Source organism: Diachasmimorpha longicaudata, chromosome 2, assembly GCF_034640455.1.
Source record: "Diachasmimorpha longicaudata isolate KC_UGA_2023 chromosome 2, iyDiaLong2, whole genome shotgun sequence".
NCBI classification, from domain to species: Eukaryota; Metazoa; Arthropoda; class Insecta; order Hymenoptera; family Braconidae; genus Diachasmimorpha; species Diachasmimorpha longicaudata.
In genome coordinates this window covers 11651202-11671667 of record NC_087226.1, presented here as the reverse complement: position 1 = coordinate 11671667, position 20466 = coordinate 11651202, and the positions used below count along the sequence as shown (strand labels likewise).

The 20466-nt window shown below is 39.2% G+C and overlaps 4 protein-coding genes across 6 annotated transcripts; 3 read left to right on the top strand and 1 right to left on the bottom strand.

Moving 5' to 3' along the window:
* The first annotated feature begins 184 nt into the window (after positions 1 to 184).
* Positions 185 to 5818, top strand: LOC135159857 (uncharacterized). The gene is made up of 5 exons (XM_064115950.1): positions 185 to 459; positions 849 to 4447; positions 4515 to 4658; positions 4837 to 5223; positions 5718 to 5818. Exons 2-4 carry the CDS (start codon positions 852 to 854, stop codon positions 4880 to 4882), a joined length of 3786 nt encoding a protein of 1261 aa, XP_063972020.1. The 5' UTR covers positions 185 to 459; positions 849 to 851; the 3' UTR covers positions 4883 to 5223; positions 5718 to 5818.
* On the top strand, positions 5718 to 9502 carry LOC135159858 (potential E3 ubiquitin-protein ligase ariadne-2). Of its 3 annotated transcripts, none has more exons than XM_064115954.1 (6): positions 5718 to 5844; positions 6582 to 7104; positions 7804 to 8035; positions 8100 to 8442; positions 8537 to 8899; positions 8974 to 9502. In XM_064115954.1, exons 2-6 carry the CDS (start codon positions 6582 to 6584, stop codon positions 9022 to 9024), a joined length of 1512 nt encoding a protein of 503 aa, XP_063972024.1. In that variant the 5' UTR covers positions 5718 to 5844; the 3' UTR covers positions 9025 to 9502. The 3 variants fall into 3 exon arrangements, with proteins under 3 accessions (XP_063972024.1, XP_063972021.1, XP_063972023.1); XM_064115951.1 differs by lacking the exon at positions 5718 to 5844 and adding an exon at positions 5881 to 6094; XM_064115953.1 differs by lacking the exon at positions 5718 to 5844 and adding an exon at positions 6089 to 6197.
* Positions 9503 to 10507: 1005 nt separating this feature from the next.
* Positions 10508 to 16365, top strand: LOC135172065 (synaptojanin-1). Its single transcript, XM_064138429.1, has 3 exons — positions 10508 to 11028; positions 11644 to 12166; positions 12361 to 16365. Exons 1-3 carry the CDS (start codon positions 10902 to 10904, stop codon positions 15239 to 15241), a joined length of 3531 nt encoding a protein of 1176 aa, XP_063994499.1. The 5' UTR covers positions 10508 to 10901; the 3' UTR covers positions 15242 to 16365.
* Positions 16366 to 16486: 121 nt separating this feature from the next.
* On the bottom strand, positions 16487 to 20338 carry LOC135172224 (guanine nucleotide-binding protein G(i) subunit alpha). The gene is made up of 4 exons (XM_064138458.1): positions 19378 to 20338; positions 18280 to 18464; positions 17797 to 18083; positions 16487 to 17541 (listed from the first exon to the last, which is right to left on the bottom strand). The coding sequence occupies exons 1-4, from the start codon at positions 19496 to 19498 to the stop codon at positions 17064 to 17066; spliced, it is 1071 nt and encodes a 356-aa protein (XP_063994528.1). The 5' UTR covers positions 19499 to 20338; the 3' UTR covers positions 16487 to 17063.
* Positions 20339 to 20466: the final 128 nt, after the last annotated feature.

Sequence of the window (20466 nt, the reverse complement as noted above, 5' to 3'; positions counted from 1 at the left end):
CATATAGTTAGCAGGCAAATAATTTATTTTTCAAAGTAACTTATTTGTATCGATTGGGAATTATTCGGGATGATTTAGGAATTAAATTTTATTATTTGGGAATCGATTGTTTATGTAGAATTAATTTTTATTTTTAGGGCATATAGTTAGCAGGTAGAATTTTTGAATATTGAGTTTAAAAAACCGAATATGCCTGAGCCGATGGGAAATGATTTGGGAAGTACAAAAAATGTCATCCTCAAATTTGGGAAGTGATATTTACCGTCCAAACATAATTTTCAAATTTGATTCGAGAATTCCCCCACCACAGCTCAACTGTGTGGTGTTGTTGTTTACTAGCCTCTGTCATTTTTTGCTGATTACTGCTGTGAAATTTTATGAAATTAACAATATCCTTTCAATCATCAAAAGAGTGCTTCAACACATTTTTTGCAACCAACAGTGAGATTAGTATGAAAAGTGAGTATCTATCTAGTTAACACAAATTGGTTTCCCTAACCTTGTTAATCTCAATAATTCTTAAGCCAAAGATAATGATGCGAACGCCTTTTTATTTTCATTCATTTATTCAATTCGATTTACAACCGAGATCATGGATATTAGAAAATTAAAAACCATTTTCCTGTACATAATCAATCACAAAACAATGGATATACGTGAACTAGGTTAGAATGTCAGTTATTAGAACACAGCATTTGCCGATATTCCTGACGAAATGTGAAAAATATATCGAAATATTATTAATGGCATGAAATCCCCTCCCTTTGATTCATATTCATTCCAGAATTATCCAATTTATCTGCACAATTTGATTGCTAGCCCATAACATAACAAATAATTTATTGCAGATCATGGGACGCAAAGCATTAGTGTCAAACGAGGAAATAATACCAGTGCTCCGAAAATATATGTCATATTTTAAAACGAACAATTTTCCCTCATCGTCAGACAAGGTATGGATAGAGATAAGTCATGTGTTCGGTGGACGATGGCAGCCTCATACGGTTTACACGCATGTCACGGAAAATAAAAGAAATAACTTGGCTGCTGCTCGCAATCTCGAAGGGGTTTTAACATCACCCCCAACAAAAGCCACGGTGAAACAAGATGTTAGTGTCTCTGAAACCATCAACTTTAATTCTTCGGTATCAGAGGAAGAGTTTTCATTTGAAAATGAACGTCTCCAGCCCACTCTAGAAGATTTTCATCTCCTCCTGACAGACTCAGACTGGAATCTGATCAAACCAGATGACACTTCCAAGTCAAAACAGAGGAGGTTAAGACCCCGTGCTTGGGCTAATGTTATTTCAAATGCTTTCTGGCGTAGATATGGCATGCGATGTGCCATGATCGCCAAATGGTCCAACGTCATTATTGGGAGAGATGGATCTTTTTCAATAAAATTCAAAGCCATTTGCAAAAGTGAAAAATGTGGAAACATCTTCATAGGATCAGCTGTCAATTATTCCGGTGTGGGGAAGCTCGACTTGAATATTCGTGCTCGAGATACTCGGCAAGACCTGCACGAGGACGTTCAACGACCATTGAATGGTGTAGAACGAGCACAAGTTGGCGAACAATTGTTGAGGCGAAAGCCAGGCAATTATCGTGAGGAATTATTACGAAGTGACATGGCATTTGGTGAATCAGTCCCACCAACCATAAGAAGAGGTCATATCTATCGTCAGGCAAAAATGGAAGCTGTGAATAAACAGAATGGAATTCTGGTTGGTGATAAAAGAGATCAGCTCACAATCATACGAGACATGTGTGCAGATCCTAAATATTCGCATATTATCCTTGATGTTGGTTTATCACCATTTCATTTAATTTACGCTACTCCAGAGCAAGCTTATGTTTATAAAGAATATTGTCGTGTTGTCAAAGATTCCAAAATCATGTCTGATGCAACTGGAACAGTGGTGAAAAAATTTGAGAAAGCTCCTGGGGTGTTGACTGGTCATATATTTTTTTATACGCTCACAATAAATTTTGAAAAAAAAACTATTCCTGTCTTTCAACTATTGACAGAAAGACAAGATACAGATTTCCTCATCTTCTGGTTGAGCCGTTGGGTTAGACTCTACAAAATATCAGCTCCACGACAAGCAATTAGTGATCAGGAAAGAGCTCTGATGTTGGCACATTGCCGAGTATTTAATGGAGTCACGATCAAACAATATGTAGATAATATTTTCTTATGGGCATTGAATGATATTGCTAAGGAACGAAATCCTTTCCCTGCACCCACAGTTATTCGGATTGATGTTGCCCATTTCATGGCGGCAGCTGCGAAATGGAACTGTTTTCATGACAGGCACAAATTTCGTCTTAAACGATTTTATGTGCGTGCGATTGCTTTATTGGTAGACTGTATGTCTGTACGAGAATTCCAGCTGGTTTTTCTCCTCACGTGCTTTATTGCTCTGACACCAGTGACGGATCATATAGTACCATTCCCAGATTTTGCTACACTCCCAAACCGCCACATTCTAGACGTGGGATATTCGACAATGAGTGTTGAAGAGGCTCGAACATTTTTAGGAGAATTGATATCTGTACGCGGTCCCGTCATTGACAATCTTCACAATCAGAGTGAGACTGAACAAGAGACTATCTCCAATTTCGAGGAACTCTCTGAGGAAGATAATTGTAAGAGTAAATATACGGTGGTTCATCAGTGGATAAAAGATTTGATTTCTTTGGTGAAGCCAGAAAATCCAGAATTTATCCCAGGGAATGTGGAAAACGGTCTCTATTTCCCACCAATAGTGACGGAACTCGAACGAATCGGGAAGGAATTCCCACTGTGGAGCTCTGCTGCTCTCCCAAGTGCCATTATTCCATGTCATGCCACGACTGCATCACAAGAAGGATATTTTAAAGAAATAAAAAATCGTATATTTGAGGGCACAATCCTTCCATGCACTTGCCATAGGTTCTTGCGAGGTCATTTAGACCATATTTCCAGTGGGGAGAGAGAAATGGGATCAATATTGACACGTTTTGTTCACACAAAAAATAAAGAAGTGTTCCAAGGCGAACCCAGAAATTGTCAACAGGATGAGGATAAGGAGAATAATAACTCGCCTTCAGACTCCAATAAAGCCTCTTTGGGTTATTCAGACTGTCAGAAAAACAGTCAGATATTCAGACAAGATGAGCCAGCAAAGTTTCAACAGGATGATGACAATGGAAACATCACCTCGAATCCAGACTTGAGGAAAAGCCCTCTAAATGACTCAGATTTTCAGGCGAAGATGGAATGGCGTGGGATAATAAATAATGAAAAAAAGCCTCTATGGCAACTTACAACCACAAATGTCGAAGATTGTGCAACAGAATCTACTGAACAAGAGTTGAATACGAATGATATTTGTTCTGATATACTGGAACTGCAAAGTGATGATTTATTTGGACTTATTAAAGATGATTTATTGAATGTTGGCCAAGATGATAATAATAATAAACAATCTTCGAAGGATGAAAACCAAAAATGTAAAGGTGGAGTACACGTGGAAACTGACTCGTCGATATCACTGCTAAAATCTCCCAAGTTCTCGAGCACTCTAACGGATGATAGTGCACCTCTAGCCTCTTATCATGCTAGCCCTGTTTTACGTGACAACTCTAATGTGAATGGAAACGAGCATCCTAACATCAAGAAACAATATGGTAAAGCACCTAAAACGAGAAAAGCCACTGGGTACTTTGCTCCTTATCCTCAAATAAAGATCCTCAATGAAAATGTCACCATTTTGAGAACTGGAAACTTTTTACCCAATGGCTTCCATTCCCCGGTCATTCGGTTTAATGGAATGGGAATCATGGTTCAGGAAACATGTGGATTTGACAGCTTTGTACACATCCTCCAGTATGCTGCACTGGATGACACTAATTATCGTAAAATACTGGAATCATCAACCAATGGGCTTTCAGTTTTTACAATTAATTTTCTTAAAGAGGGGCTTACAAAAAGTAATTTATTACGCCGTTTCAATCTCCTGTCCAAGTTTTACTCACTCAGACAGGCCAAACGGGCAACTACATTGGATCCATACATTTTAAATGTCAAAGATACCTTGACAAATATATGGAGATATTTTTATACTGATCCGGTTGCACACAGGCGCGCTTCATGTGATAACAAGGCTTGTTCTTACGAGAGAACCAGGCCACTATATGACTTAGCTGTGGATCATAATGTTATCCGGATAAATGGATTCAAAGAAGGAATGAAGAGCGCGATTGAAATTTCTCGTTGGTCAAAATGTAAAAGAGCTGGTTGCAATGGAAATATCCATGAACAGTTGGACTGTGGACACACAGTTTTTGTTGAGCTGGATGTTAGAGATTTTACAAGATATTCAAATGGGAAGGGTCCAAGACAATTGCAATGTAAACTGGCAGATCTTCCTGATGAATTGAATTTGGGACAAATGTATAGGTAAGCAAAATTTATGAATATAAAGTGACGGGTGTTTAATTATTGATTAATATTTTTTCTGTTCCAGATTGATAGGAGTGATTGATTTCGAGGCACATTGGACTCACTTCGTAGCTTATTGTCGACGACTCTCGATATCGTGGCTTCAGTGTGATGACATGAAATTGGAGAGTGCTCCATGGAAGGCTGATGCCACTATTACACCTGTTGGGTTAGTTTATATTCGTAAATGAATCAACGAAAAGATTTAGGGTCCACCGGTCAATCATAAAATCTAGTTTAAACTCAGTATTCAATCGGTCCGGAAGGGCCTATCACTTATTGATGACTGAATTTTCCACAGAGAGCGAGTATATTTAATTTTGATACCTGATTATTGGTTTCTACAGTATTTTCTTGAAACGTGCAATGTTGATCCATCTCCATGGAATCTGATAGACTGCGTAACAGAATTTAATCTTTAGGATAACTCTAGAAGATGACTAAACGGGTCATTGTTGTGATATCTAGGCTAGATATAAATTTAGTTAGTCAACAAATACCAGTAAGAGTGGTTATGGAGAAAAACTGTTTTGTCAGAGTATTGTTTTGTTACTTTCACAGATGTGAGTCACCTTTAATATTAAGAAAAGTGTTACCGTTCCATTGTTGGGCAATAAAAATAATTACCAAAGAAGTTCTTCCGTGTGATGATCAATGAAACCCAATATTCCTTATGACCTACTATTTACAACTCATTTTTTTTCCGTAAATTCCTGAGTCCATGAATGTAATTTGTGAGTAAATTAAAAGTATTCTAATGAAATTATTGTGATAATCTCCCCGATAAATGTTATGAGGAATGAATTAGGCATCCTCCAATTTTATGTAAAAAATCTACAGAACCGTTATTTATATATGGAGATAGCCGATTAAATAAGGCGCCAGGCGATGATGGCGCCCCGTTTAACGGCGGTGGAAGGATTCTCAAATCAAATTTGAAAATTATGTTTGGACGGTAATTATCACTTCCCAAATTTGGGGATAACATTTTTTGTACTTCCCAAATCATTTCCCATCGCCTCAGGCATATTCGGTTTTTTAAACTCAATATTTAAAAATTCTGCCTGCTAACTATATGCCCTAAAAATAAAAATTAATTCTACATAAACAATCGATTCCCAAATAATAAAATTCAATTCCTAAATCATCCCGAATAATTCCCAAGCGATACAAATAAGTTACTTTGAAAAATAAATTATTTGCCTGCTAACTATATGGTCGTTTGCAGCAAAGTGAAGTGATACTTCCAAATTCTTAAAATCCAACGTCATTTACATTCCGACTCGTGTAAATGTGTGTATCGTGATAATATTGCGAGTAGAACAGGAGTGCACGCTACTTGTCAACGAGTCAAGGTTAATTCATGTTTGTATTCGGAATTTATTTGGAAAGTGAAGAGAAAATAGTTCTATAATTTTCTGGACGTGTTGTACCTATTTACCTCCTTTTTGTTCCCTTGTCGAAACCTCATGTGTCCTCAAACCTCATTATGGAGTCTTGCATTCACTGCAGTCGAGGTTTACGCTCACTCTAACCACAATGTTCTTGGGGGAGAGTTTTCGTGGGCTTAGAGGTGATTCGTCAACCAACGTGGATGATGGAAAAGTATTTTTTTGCATGCATTACTGTTCTAGAGTCCAGAAAATTCTGAACAAAAATAAGTGCTTAATTTCCCATGGAAATTTCACGTTCTGTAAACAAACGTCAAGTAAAATTTTTAATTATGAAACTTTTTCCTTGGACATGCTCAAATTCTCAGCAAGTCACTCTCAAATCGGTTGTTACTTAGTTATTTAACACTTAAATAGTGAAGTGGTTAAATGAGATAAATCAACTTGACTTGAGGCTGCACTATTTATACATAGCTTTGAATCTGAAGATGGACATTTGTTGGAACACGAGTAGAACTGAATATACGTGCTCAAAAAATATTTAAAGACGTCCCTTAAAGTGGTTCCATTGTCTGTTTTGAAAAAAATCCTATTTTTAAAAAGACGTACTAAATAAATGAACTACTAAGTAATTAGTGGGTTGATAGATCGAATCATTATAAACATTCAAAGCCGGCTAATCATGTAATATTCACTCTCAGATGTCTGGTGAAAAAACCGAGAGTGATATGGAGTACTCAGACTCCGATGGCAGTGATACAGGTTACGAGGACTATTACAATTGCCAACCCTGGGGCGATGCCGACAATGAGGCTGAGAAGGCTGATCAAACTCGAAGAGACCCCGAGCATGCAATTCATGATTGCCTTCGGATGGAGGAAGTTGAGAGATTATTAAATGAGAATGTCGAGGTACTGAGCAATAGCCTCCATATAACCCCATCACTTGCCAAAGTACTTCTGCACACTCATGACTGGGCTCTTCAGGAGGTTATGATCAAGTACAGAGACAATGCTTCCAGCTTACTAATTAATTCAAAGATCAAACCAAGCCAACCGCCTGATCCAACATCTGCGTTGAAGGGCCGCAAGGGAGGCATATGTACTGTTTGTATGGCACTTTTCAATCCAGATAAGTTTGCCACACTCACCTGCGGCCATTCCTTTTGCAAGGATTGTTGGTGTATGCATTTCGAAGTGCAAATTTCCCAGGGCATTTCCACAGGTATTCACAGAATTATAATTGCGGTTAGAAATATCAAAGTACCTCTTCCATACTTACACTATAAATTCTGCGAAATTCCAATCATCAGTTTCGTCAATATCTTTAAGTTTAGTAAGTTCAGAAAGTGGCCAAATATTAACCTAAGATAAGACGTCCATTGATTCAATTCGAATATACGTGACTAATCTTTTTTTTTGGGACTCTTCACCAACCACGTCCTCGTCGTGAGTCCTGGGTCACGCCAAGAGTTGGTGAGGATTGAACTCGTCACCAACACCTGATGGTTCCTTTAAGAACCTAATCCTCTCATTCAGAGTTCAGATCTTCGTAATGAAGGTGTACTTATTCGAATTTTTATTTTAGTGTTGTAAAATGATACCGCGGGGATAATGAGAGAGTACTTGATATTCATTAGAAACTACGGAGCCATTGTTGAACTCTTTTCTTCTATTTCTATCGAGATTACCGATAAAAGCATTGGAGTGTGCCAACACCTTGTGCAATTGGCGACGCGCTGATCGCTTCGCTCGCACCGTTGATAACTTATTATCTGCGATAGGAAAAAAAATATAAAGCAAAAGCGTGTATTTTTATATTGGAACATCTTTTGCTTAGCACTTTTTTCCCTATCTGCAAGCGTTTTCGTAATATTCTCGTGTAGAGAAAAAATCGACGCTCTAACGATACCTCTGTTTCTAGATATCGGATGTATGGCTCAAAATTGTGACGTTCTAGTACCCGAAGACTTTGTTCTCCAACTCCTCACGAAACCCTCAATGAGGGACAAATATCAGCACTTTGCATTTCGCGATTACGTAAAGACTCATCCGCAGCTGCGTTTCTGTCCAGGTCCAAATTGCCAGATTGTCATGAGATCGAAGGAGCTTCGAGCTAAACGTGTGCAATGTCTATCGTGCAAAACTGTTTTCTGGTAATTTCTATAATCCTAAAGAATACAAGGATGCAATAATTCAATTTTCAATATCTGCTTTTAGCTTACGTTGTGGTATAGATTATCACGCCCCAACCGACTGCAATACAATCAAGAAATGGATGACAAAATGCGCTGACGACTCAGAGACATCAAATTACATTAGTGCACATACCAAAGATTGTCCAAAATGTCACATTTGTATAGAGAAAAATGGTGGTTGTAATCACATGCAGTGTTACAGCTGCAAAGCTGAATTCTGTTGGATGTGTCTTAATGATTGGAAAGCACATGGAAGCGAGTATTACGAGTGTTCTCGTTATAAGGATAATCCAAACATTGGTAATGAGAGTGTTCATGCGCAGGCACGCGAAGCCCTCAAGAAGTATCTTCACTATTATGAGAGGGTATTCGATTTTTGCATACTCATGATTTTGTGATCGTGATCCCCCAATTTCTCTCTAATGTTCCCTGAACTTTGCTTTTGATTCTGTATTTCAGTGGGAAAATCACAGTAAATCGTTGAAATTGGAGGAGCAAACATTGGAGAAGATCAAGTCAAGAATTAATCAAAAGGTCATGGATGCCAGTGGTACTTGGATTGACTGGCAACATTTGTTCGAGGCAGCTTCACTTCTTGCGCGTTGTCGTTATACCCTACAGTACACTTATCCTTACGCTTATTACATGGAGTCTGGGCCAAGGAAGGCACTCTTCGAGTACCAGCAGGCGCAGCTTGAAGCGGAGATTGAAAATTTGTCGTGGAAAGTTGAGAGAGCAGAGACTACAGATCGTGGGGTCCTTGAGAATCAAATGGATATTGCTGAAAAACGTAGACAGACTTTGCTCAAGGATTTCTTGGAGGTAAAATCCTATTTTTGTTTGAAGAACGGAGGTCAATACTTCATTGATGGACTTATTTGGTATTTTTATTACAGAGTGATGAATCAAGTAATAAATTAACTAGTGCAGAGGAGCAACGAGTTTGATTGGACTTTAATAAATTTCTAAAATACACGTAAAAATGAGCCGTGAAGTGATTAATAATTCTGGCGTCAACATGATTCTGTGGTTTTATGAATCTTTGTTCGTACTACGTCACGTCAGAACGAATTGTCAGGGGCTGTTGAAAAAAATCATGATTTACAAAAAAAATTCTTCACATACTTCAGGACCCCCTATATTTTCTGAAACTTATTTTAAGGTTTTTTTCAATTACAATATCTGGAAAATATTTCTAGGGTATTTTGTCATAATGGTTTACACGGCGAGGTTTAGATGGAAATACCTTCGGTTTTCTCGTAGAAAAAATAAATTCCATCCAAGAAGGCTTTTGACAATTTTACGAGCAACCCCTTTGTTTAAGAGGTGAGTGTGGGCAAAATTAATTAATTTGACTTTTGTTGCAATAATAATGATTCATTCAATTGTTAACAAAATAAAAAATAGTAAGCATGAAAATCACTATTTTGCCTTCTTTCATGAGCCTGAACCGAGCTTAATTGATAATTTCGTTCATGGAATTATCAGCATTGGCAAAAGTCAAGCTTTTATTCTGCCCCAGCCCTTCCTCAACACAGTCAAGATAATTGGCATGAAAAATCTCAAATTATTCTTGTTTTGCCACTTCACTGAAGAAGGCATTACCAAAGGAGATTAACTTTTAAAGATATTACCGAGACCAGAAACAAATTTTCCAGTGACATTTTGCTAGTCCCCAAGTAATAGCGAATTCATTCATTAGAGCACAGTGAAGGTAGAAATTCCCCTCTGTCCAGTGCCAAACGTAAAACGTGCAAGTTTACAGTCAATGACGTTCCATTAAATTCGTTTCTTATTATTGCTATACCTGATGAACTATTTCCGAACGTTAAACCTCATTAAAAGCCAAGTATTCTTATCCGTAAGATTTGTCTTTATTATTTTATTAGTGTCGTGAAAAATTACTTAAACACTGGTAATCATCGCAATAATGAGAACTTAAAATAATAATGATTCATGTACATATTCATGTAAACGTATGCGTACTTTGGAGTGATACATTCTTTTGTAACAATTCATATGTCATGATGACACTACTATAGAATATAAGCGATGACATGTGCTGAATTCCCCCACGAATACTGAAATCCCTGGGTGATAAGTTTGATGAGAGAATTATTGTGTGAAATTTTAGTAAATTCTTGCGCTTTGTAAACGATTTCATAAATAAATGACTCGATTGGGATTTTCTATTGTATTGCTTTCTAAAAAACCTTCCTTTCCCCTATTTTTTTAAAATGCTGAAATTCAATAAAAATGACTAGCACTTGGAAGGGAGATTTCCTAAGAAGTTCAGGAATTTTTATTGTAGCAGAATTTCTCCTTCACACCTTCAAAAATCCAATTTTTTCCCGCCTCCCGATTATCCCCGATCTCTGCATCCCTCAATCGTCTCTTTATTATCGACTGGCACACGCGCACACCGTCTCACTCACGAGTGAGTGAGCGAGTGTCCCTCACCTCGCAAAAGTGAGAAATGAGAAATAACAATACATGACTTAAAAAGAGATGAAAACCAACCGTTGAGAGTGAAAAATAAAAAGTTCAGGCCTCAAGATTACAGAGAAAACTTCAGGGAAATTGGAGTTGATGTAGTGAAATTTTACGAGTGTTTACAAATCAAGTGTCAGTGGCAAAAAATAAATCGGTATTAACCACTCGATGCCGATTCCTCTCCGATCAGATTCTCCCGAACGAAAAGATAAAAATAATTATTGCAAAAAAAAAACAACAACCGACCGGTTTACCTATACCTGAGTTACCTGTCAGTGCTGACTTAAGACAATTAATAATACCGGGAGAGGCGAATTAGGGGACATTAGCAATGGCGATGGGCAAGGGTTTTAGGATATATGAGAAATTGAAACCACCGAGTCCACATTCTCTCATTTTGGAACACAGAAATCGCAAGGATACGGTCCTTTTTGAGTCGCAGGCAGTTGCTGTTTTGTGTAAGTAAATCATATCACCTAAAGCACAAAAAATTATTGCAAAACACCTCAATATACGCGCGATCATTTTTGTATTTTGCGAATATGCTTCATTATAACTTATGTACTGCCAATTGTCAATATGTGGGCGTTAATTGATCATAATAAAAATACGAAATAATGAACGGATGGGACTCCTCCACAGGAATCGATAAATGAACAATCGAACAAATTTTATCTGCTCGAAGGTTGACAATTGAATTATTAACAAGATCACAAAACATGTTCGAAATCATGCGAAACCTATTCAGTCATCTCCATTTCCACATTCTATATTTTCGTAATTTATGAAAAAAGGTAATCGTAATACTTATCTTATCACTATCCAATAAGTGGGCGTCAATAGATCATAATAAATACATAAAAATATAAATGCATGTCATTTCTGTACACACATCAATAAATGAATGATAGAACACATGCCACGGGAATTATTCCACGAATTAAGACTCGCAAAATATAGTCCCATTTTTTTTTTTGAAAAATTTTAATTTAAACAATCGAATTTCCATACATTATCGATGAGTGAATTGTTGTACAATATGGCTGACACATCTAATGAACGTTTTCTGGCAGCTGCCCAAGAGACAGAATCCTTGAAGATTCAGTACACAAAGCTGCTTGATGCCTATGGCTGCCTGGGGGTCCTTCAGCTCAATGCTGGAGAAAACACTCTCCTGTACCTGGTCCTGGTGACTGGATGTTTTTCCGTGGGGAAGATCGGGGAGTCCGAGATATTTAGAATAACTCAAACTCAATTTGTACCTCTACATTACACCCAGGGGAATGAGGATCGGGTCTCTGAAGTTCGGAAGGTCCTCAATTCCGGCACTTTTTATTTTTCCTGGTCTGCTGGGCAGCAGGAAGCCTTGGATATTACACTCAGTGTACAAAGAAGATACAAATCAACTATTACGGATAATAGATTTTTTTGGAATCGAATGCTCCACATTCATTTGCTGAGGTTTGGAGTAAACACAACAGAATGGCTGTTGAAAGCAATGTGCGGCAGTGTGGAGATCAGGACAGTGTATGTTGGGCACAGACAAGCTCGGGCAGTTGTTGTCTCTCGTCTGAGTTGCGAACGGGCTGGCACCAGGTAAATTGTCCACCAGAACTTTGGAACTTTGGAACTTTGGGAACTTTGGATTAATTTTATTGAACTGCCTTTCATTGATGTTGCTGTGTAATTTTTTTATCGCTCCCATTAGATATACATAGTTTATCTTTTCTTCATATACCGTTCGACTGAGCTTGTCTGATCAATTACTTCATTCACCCTTGACCTTGCAGATTCAACGTCAGAGGAACAAACGACGACGGACACGTGGCCAACTTCGTTGAGACAGAGCAGATAATCTACCTGGACAACGAAGTAACCTCTTTTATCCAAACCCGAGGCTCAGTGCCACTATTCTGGGAGCAACCGGGTGTTCAAGTGGGCTCCCACAAGGTCAGAATATCCCGTGGCTTTGAGGCCTCGGCCCCAGCCTTCGATCGCCACCTCTCCATGATAAAACAACGTTACGGCCAACAAGTGATTGTCAACCTCCTAGGTTCAAGTTTGATAGGCAGCAAGGAGGGAGAAGCCATGCTGAGCCAACAATTCCAGACCCACCACGGTCGCTCCAACCACAAAGACGTCCCCCACGTGATCTTCGATTATCACCAAGAGTGTCGTGGAGGGAATATGAAGAATCTCTCGAAGCTAAAAGCGAAGGTGGAAAAATACTTGGACTCTTTCTCTCTGTTCTACGCAGTAGGAGGTGCAGTTCTAAATGAACAGTCAGGGACCATTAGAACGAATTGCCTGGACTGCTTGGACCGCACTAACTGCGTGCAGACCTTCTTTGCTCTGGAGGTCCTCTCCAAGCAATTAACCCTTCTCAAACTCTTCGAGAAGCAGCAAATGGTCTCTAGGTTTGAGGAAGTCTTCAGACAGATGTGGATAAACAATGGGAATGAAGTCAGTAAGATCTACGCAGGAACTGGGGCCATCCAAGGGAGCTCTAAACTGATGGATGGAGCCAGATCAGCTGCTAGAACCATTCAAAACAATCTACTAGACTCGAACAAGCAGGAGGCCATTGACATTCTCCTCCTTGGCTCGACCCTCAACACAGAATTGGCTGATCGAGCAAGACTTCTCCTGCCCTCGAATATGCTGCACGCACCTCCAAGTGTCCTGCGAGAGATGTGCAAGCGATACAACGAGTATGTAAGACCGATGAATTTACGCGTGGGAGTTGGAACGTACAATGTGAATGGGGGAAAACACTTTAGGTCAGTAGTTTATAAGGATGTATCTCTTGCGGACTGGCTCTTGGACGCCCCCAGGAACAATTCCACGTCTCTGGTCTCTCCAGAGTTTGATGGAGTGCCTGTGGACATCTTTGCCATCGGATTTGAAGAGATTGTAGACTTAAATGCGAGCAATATCATGGCAGCTAGTACAGACAACGCCAAGGCCTGGGCGGATGAACTGCAGAAGGTTTTGTCGAGGGATGATGAATATGTTTTGATAACCTATCAGCAACTGGTGGGCGTCTGTCTCTATTTATTTATCCGGCCCCAACATGCACCTCATCTACGAGATGTAGCTGTGGATTGTGTGAAGACAGGTTTGGGAGGGACAACTGGGAATAAAGGAGCTGCTGCAATACGTTGTGTATTATATTCCACCTCCTTCTGCTTCGTTTGTGCTCATTTCGCCGCTGGGCAATCGCAAGTCAATGAACGAAACGCTGATTATGCAGAGATCACCCGAAAACTTGCATTTCCAATGGGAAGGACATTAAATACTCACGACTATGTATTCTGGTGTGGAGATTTCAATTATCGTGTGGATATGGACAAGGAGGAGATGAGAGAGATGATAAGAAGAGGTGAAATTGAACAAATTCTTCAGTACGATCAGCTGAAGATCCAGCAGGACCAGGGCAATGTCTTCAAGAACTTCCAGGAGGGCCCAGTCACATTCCCCCCAACTTATAAATATGATCTATTCTCTGATGATTACGATACCAGTGAGAAATGCCGACAGCCCGCCTGGACTGATCGAGTCCTGTGGAAGCGACGCAAGCAAATACCCGATATTGACTCTCCAACGGATTGGAACCCTGGGAGATTAATCTATTATGGTAGAGCTGAGTTGAAACAGAGTGATCACAGACCTGTGATAGCAATAATTGATGTGGACGTTCATGTTGTGGATCCAGATAAACGAGAAGCTGTTTTCCGAGAAGTTATTCAGGATCTGGGACCTCCAGATGGTACCATCATAGTCAAGGCTGTTGAAGAGGCTGACGACATCGACAGTGTCTTCGATGACAACTTCATGTTAGCTCTTCTCCAGGAGTTGTCTCACATCGGAGAGGTTATCCTTGTGAGATTCGTAGGAGAAACCATATGGGTGACCTTCAGGGACGGCCAGTGTGCTCTGTCAGCAGCGAGGAAGGGAATGACTCAGGTCTGTGGACAGACGCTTAAATTATCCTTGAAGTCTCCTGACTGGGTGCAGTTGATTCAAAGGGAAATCGAGATCTGCAGTAATACGACAGTGGCTCAGTACGACGAGAATTCTCCCACGAGGGGTGTTCAGAGACTGGAACGGTTAGAGATCAATGAGGAAGCGCATTCTGGCAGGTCCAGTCCCAGTGATGGACGCCCACCGAGACCTGCGCCCCCTGCACGTCCTGCGCAGCCACCGAGGTCACCAGCGAGGGAGAGGAAACCCGTACCGAGGGCGGGCGTCATTAGCGTACTTCCTAATCAGTTTCCAGTAGGAACTAATCAGATTTCAAATCAGTTTTCAAATTCTTCCAGTCAGTTTTCACCGTCGAATCAGTTTTCTGGAGGCTCAAGTCCTTTCAGAGAAGAGATGAGGGATGACAAGGCTGAGAGGTTGTCTCCAGAATCAGCGATTTATGAGGAAATTCTTGAGGAGATGCCGAATTATCCGGTGCCTAATAGGCCACCACCACCTTTGCCAAGGTCCGCTGGGGAGAGTAATGAGTCCAAATCGTCCAGTTCCGTTCCTCCGCCTCTTCCGCAGAGGCAAGCACCTCTACCACCCCCGCAGCACCCCCCACCTAGTCTGCCGCCCAATATGCCACCTCCTGTACCTGCTAGAACGACTGGGGGTCCACCCATTCCGGCCAGGCATCCACAGTAAATACGAGGGGAGGTGGGAGGGAGGATATTTGGAAGGAATATGACAGAACATGCTAATATGGCAAGTTTGATTATGTATGTGTCATTTCTAGTAGAAAGGGGAGCGAAACATTTTTGAAAATAGGAAGATATTTCTATTTCCTCATCTAAAAATTGAGATGAGTCGGTCATGTTGGGGTTTTTAGAAAATTTTTGGAAAATCTTCAATGTTCAGCTTCTCAAGGAAGACCTCAACGAATATAATATAAGTTTGTAGAAGCAATTTATAAGTTTCACTCGACATTCCAGTACTGTTTACCGATTTGTTTTACCATTGGGATGAACTTTTTTAATTGTTTATTCGAAAGGATTTTAAAAAAGACGGGAGGGAATTGTTTTCTGATAATTTTGCATGATTAATTTATATTATTCGTTTGGCTCATATCAAAGTCCACAGTCGAATGATAAGATGACATGAGTTGTGGAAAAAGTTTCAATTTTGTTGCATATATGTCTAGATGGAAGACGTTTCTGAAATTTGTCATAAGCCTTCGTTCTGGAAGCTTCAAAAATATATCCAAATTTATAAGAAACGATTCATTGATTCATCTTTCAATGAGTGAAACTTCTCTACAAAATCATTTATAAAGGAAGAAAAAATAACATTACAGAGATTGCCAGATCTATTTCTTAAATGACTGTGTTCGAGATATTTTTTGTGCACCAAGACTAGAATATATCACTTGTTGAAAAATGACTTATAAAAAAGCTAACGATAATTATGCAGGGATTGAAAACAGATCAAACCAGCCTAATACCAGTATTTGCATAATATCAGAGATACAATTACGTTAATTGCGTATATTCTATGGACAAAAAGAATGTGAATTGTTGACCAATTGTTGTAAGTTTCCAATTCATGGGATTGTTTCTATCGAGTTGTTGTGTCGTGAAGATTAGATATTTTAATTTAAAAGCGATTGTAAAAGCCAACGTTTCGAGACGTTTGAATTCCTTGGATAAAAAACTAAATGAAAATATTGTAATTAATTTATTTCGCAGCTTCCTGCGTAGATTAATGTCTGTAAATAATAATGTGATTAGTAGAAATCTATTATCTGCACCTGAAATCTAAGGGGGGGGGAGGCTGATAGCGACTGAATAACTTTGACAAATGTTCCGAAAAGTTGTTGGATGAATTGAATAAAGGAATATTGCTTAGCAAAGGGTTTTCTCCTTTCAATAAATCAGTCAAACCTTACGATCATTTCATTATAATTTTTTTTTATTGATAAGTGTAAAGTGTGATGAAAATCTTTTTAGAAAATTGCTAAGTCTACGCCTCATTGCGAGAGATGTCAGAAACATTAGAACTGATGTTATCAAAAACAGAAGTTTTTACCTGTACTGAGCAGCGCACGTGCTCATAACTGACAGTGAGAATACGTATAAAAAAAATTTGCAAAAAATCTCATAGAAAAAATCGGAGTCATGGTAAATTCATTACAAAAGTTACGAAATTATAATCTTAAAAATGCGATTATTGCCCTTTTTCTTACCAGATAGATTCATGAAAAACTAATCTTGTAGTTATATACAGAAAGATGGAGCCACATCACTAATGAGTAATTAAATGATTAATAGTCTAAATACAAAATATCAGACGTCATAAATAATACCATCTAATGGAGTAGCCAGAATTTAACTTAATTTCAGAACTAGTTATAGTCTTTCCACAACGTGAAAATAAAAATCTCTACTCGTTTATCAAATTTTTAAAGAATATGTTCGTTTTTGCAGAGGTGATTTGATTTTGAATTGACGCAAATACTTAATTAATAGATTCAGCTTAGCAGCCCGCAGTTGTTCAAATTATTCTTAATAATAACATCAGTCACAGCATCAAATACGAATTGTATATTCGATGTGTCAGTGGCGCAGGTAAAGTGAGTGTAGATCTGCTTTTGATCCTTCCTCTTGTTGAGATTTTCAAACTTCATCTGAATATAACCAGCGCAATCCTCGAAGGCATTACTACCCTTGTATTCGGGAAAGCATATGGTCAAGGGACTCCTTGCTATTTTCTCCTCGAACAGATCTTTCTTGTTGAGAAAGAGAATAATCGAAGTGTCAACGAACCACTGGCTGTTACAGATAGAATCGAAAAGCTTCATTGATTCAATCATTCGATTCATCTCCTCGTCCTCAGCAAGCACGAGATCGTAACCACTCAAGGCTACACAGAAAATGATGGCAGTTACTCCCTCGAAACAATGAATCCATTTTTTTCGCTCTGATCTCTGTCCACCAACGTCAAACATTCTGAAACAAATGGAACAGAAGGTTGTATTTTTCAGTATTTTTCAATAGGACACAGAAATGTCCGAAGAAAATGGCTCTGTTGAACAAAAGCCTTCGAGTGGATAAAATTCAGAGGCGACTCCTGATGGAGCCATAATCCACGAAGCCATGAATAATTAATCAGAAAATTAGAATATTGAAGTTGACGTGAGAAGGAAACAAATTCTTCGGAATCTGTAATTTTCATTCAGAGAAGGAAAAGGGGAGGAAACATACTTGAAGTATAATCCTTTGAACGAGAAGTAAGTCTCCACAATACCAGTGGTTTTGACCCTCGTTCTGAGCACATCCTGCTGAGTTGGAATGTAATTTGGCTGGGATATACGATCAAGAGCATTGAGGTAATATGCTGCCGAATCGTTGAGCTGATACTCTCTGCTGCGTGTAAAACAAAGCTGCACTCCTGCATCTTGCCATAATCTCTTCATTAATAATACTAGTTCACCAGTTAATTCTCCCTCCTCAGCCGCGGAAGCTAGGGTAAAAAACTGTCGGGCTATTTCCTGCAATATATTATAACATCGTTTAATATCATTACGCAAACACTTGGGGGTCAGTTATGACTGTGTCATCTGTTTCAAGTGCATTTGAAAGAAACAACTGGAAATTATAGTATCGTTCAATACTTATTCAAGCACTGGGAAATAAATCACTTAAACAACCAGTGTATTCATGATCTATCATTAATGATGTTCTTACCGCTTTATTTGGATCAGCAAAATCAATTCTCAGCTGTCCCATAGCTCTGATAATAGCCATTAGACTCTGAATGGTATTGCTGTAAACAACTGGTTTATACTGTTCACACTCCTCCCGACTGTATCCAGTCTCGTGAATAATTTTCATTTGCTTGACTATCGTCGATTTACCAGACTCTCCAGCCCCTAAAAATAACATTTAAAATCAATCAGCAATAAGTCAAGTGCCACCAGAACTCCAGCAAATCTCCTCAGCATCGACCATACTAATTAGTTATTTATATCACTGACTAAAAATATTTCTAGAAATTGCACGATTCATAGGGAGGAAATATTAATTCACTCCCAGCTATCGTCGATTCACTTCCCCTCGCAGCGATAACTGTGTTATGAAAACAATTGTTTTCCTGCAAAATCCCTCATTCTTCTGATCCTTTAACTATTAGTCCTGGTCCTTCCTAAATTTTGCTCTAATTACATAAGTCTTTGGGAAGATCCCGAGTGAGCAATGATACAATTAAAGTATTCTTTTTTGTGTTTCCTTGCTCAGGTTTATTCGGAATCTTATCTCGTGAATCATATTGGGCGAGTGATTCATAAAAACATTATATGTTGCATTCACACATAAATGGGAAGTGAGGATTATCCGCCGAGCAATGAATGACCACGAGGCAGATTGCTCAGGAGTGAATAATCCTTGAAGCAAATTATGAACAATTTTAATGCTCTGGTCTGGCAAAAACTTAGAGGGCAATCACCAACAAAGACCACTTTATGTGATATGATAAGAGGGAATGACAACAAAGACTGTCGATGGACATTTCATCATCTGTAAACATGACTTCGAGATAATTGAAAGAAATTGGTCACCGCCACTTGAGATTGACTTTTGGACAAAAATGAGGAAATAGGTAATTTCACATTTTCGATAGTGAATGTACTCAACATGAATCGCTTACACTCATTGACGATTCTCCCATTCGCTCTAGAAACTTGATGATGAGAGAACAATCGTAAACGTGTGAATCAATGGGCCATTAAGGCCAAATTAATCACACTAATTAAAACTAGAGGAAAATAAGAGATGATAAATAATTACCAAGAAGTAAAAGTTTAACTTGACTTGCTGCACGTTCTCCATCGGCTCTGAGGTCCTTGTCGATCTTTTTGGACCTCTCGGCAGCGGCCTTTTCACCGGTGTTACTCACGGCGCACCCCATCTCACGTCAGTAATGCCCCAAAAAGGCACCTTCACACTCGACGATGAGAGATTCAATAAGTCCACAATTTTTTTTTTAAACTGGAAATTAATTTCCACACGTTTGACACTTGTTGCACTACACGAGGGGAACCGCCCGACGGCTTCTCTTTCGTTTTCCTCAAACGACGCGACGGTCTCGCGACCGTTCACCTACCACAACCGAGTATCATGCACATACGCTCAGGTGAATTCAATTGATTGATTATTCAATCTTGTCCATTTGAGAATGAGATGAACTCACGGAGGTGTTTTGAATTGTTCTCAGGCGTTGAGGATTCTGCAGACGCGCAAGACAACAATGCACCCACGAATTTAACTGGTTTTTTTTGAGCAAATCGGCGCCGACGCAACACGACGGTTGTCCATCGCCTTTCGCCCTGGTTGAGGGTTTTCTGACTTTGTGACTTACGACAGCGCCACTGTGGTGGCTGATCAAAAACTTATGATTAGAGGAAGACGAAACCGCTTGCCAAAGATTTTTTCAAGTTCCTTAGAACATCCAAGGCTTCGAGGGGGAAAGCTTGCTTCTCAAGGAAGACCAGTACTCAATTGTTTAAATAAAATAATTACAAAAAAGTTGTCGTCGTGGTTATGATAATAAAGGGATCTAGCGCGACATTGATTGCGCACTCATCAACAAGAGCTGGTTCTTCTGTTCGTCAGGGGATTCATTAGCAAAACCCAAATTCTTTGGCTATTCATATCAAGACTTTCCACAATGCAAGACTTTGGTTTTTGATAAACCGGTGTCTGACAACTGATAGAACACTTGAATAATCCAATATAAAAATTGATGGTAAATTCTAGAGGATTTCCTCTTTGGTAAGATTCATTGCTGCTTTACCGATCGAAGATCATTGGTGAGCGTCATCTTTGGCGAAGCGGTGAAGAACCCCATTGGCGGGTGATCAGAGGACAGACGGCAGC

Bases quoted from the DNA above. Each gene is read 5' to 3' on its own strand.
- LOC135159857 (XM_064115950.1), top strand. From the start codon at position 852: ATGGGACGCAAAGCATTAGTGTCAAACGAGGAAATAATACCAGTGCTC. The intron at 4,448-4,514 runs GTAAGCAAAATT...TTTCTGTTCCAG, and splicing joins AATTTGGGACAAATGTATAG to ATTGATAGGAGTGATTGATT. The intron at 4,659-4,836 runs GTTAGTTTATAT...TGGTTTCTACAG, and splicing joins GCCACTATTACACCTGTTGG to TATTTTCTTGAAACGTGCAA.
- LOC135159858 (XM_064115951.1), top strand. From the start codon at position 6,029: ATGTTCTTGGGGGAGAGTTTTCGTGGGCTTAGAGGTGATTCGTCAACC. The intron at 8,036-8,099 runs GTAATTTCTATA...ATCTGCTTTTAG, and splicing joins TCGTGCAAAACTGTTTTCTG to CTTACGTTGTGGTATAGATT. The intron at 8,443-8,536 runs GTATTCGATTTT...TCTGTATTTCAG, and splicing joins ATCTTCACTATTATGAGAGG to TGGGAAAATCACAGTAAATC.
- LOC135172065 (XM_064138429.1), top strand. From the start codon at position 10,902: ATGGCGATGGGCAAGGGTTTTAGGATATATGAGAAATTGAAACCACCG. The intron at 11,029-11,643 runs GTAAGTAAATCA...GTTTTCTGGCAG, and splicing joins GCAGGCAGTTGCTGTTTTGT to CTGCCCAAGAGACAGAATCC. The intron at 12,167-12,360 runs GTAAATTGTCCA...TTGACCTTGCAG, and splicing joins TGCGAACGGGCTGGCACCAG to ATTCAACGTCAGAGGAACAA.
- LOC135172224 (XM_064138458.1), bottom strand. From the start codon at position 19,498: ATGGGGTGCGCCGTGAGTAACACCGGTGAAAAGGCCGCTGCCGAGAGG. The intron at 18,465-19,377 runs GTAATTATTTAT...TGTTATTTTTAG, and splicing joins AGTTAAACTTTTACTTCTTG to GGGCTGGAGAGTCTGGTAAA. The intron at 17,542-17,796 runs GTATGTTTCCTC...CATTTGTTTCAG, and splicing joins TTCAAAGGATTATACTTCAA to AATGTTTGACGTTGGTGGAC.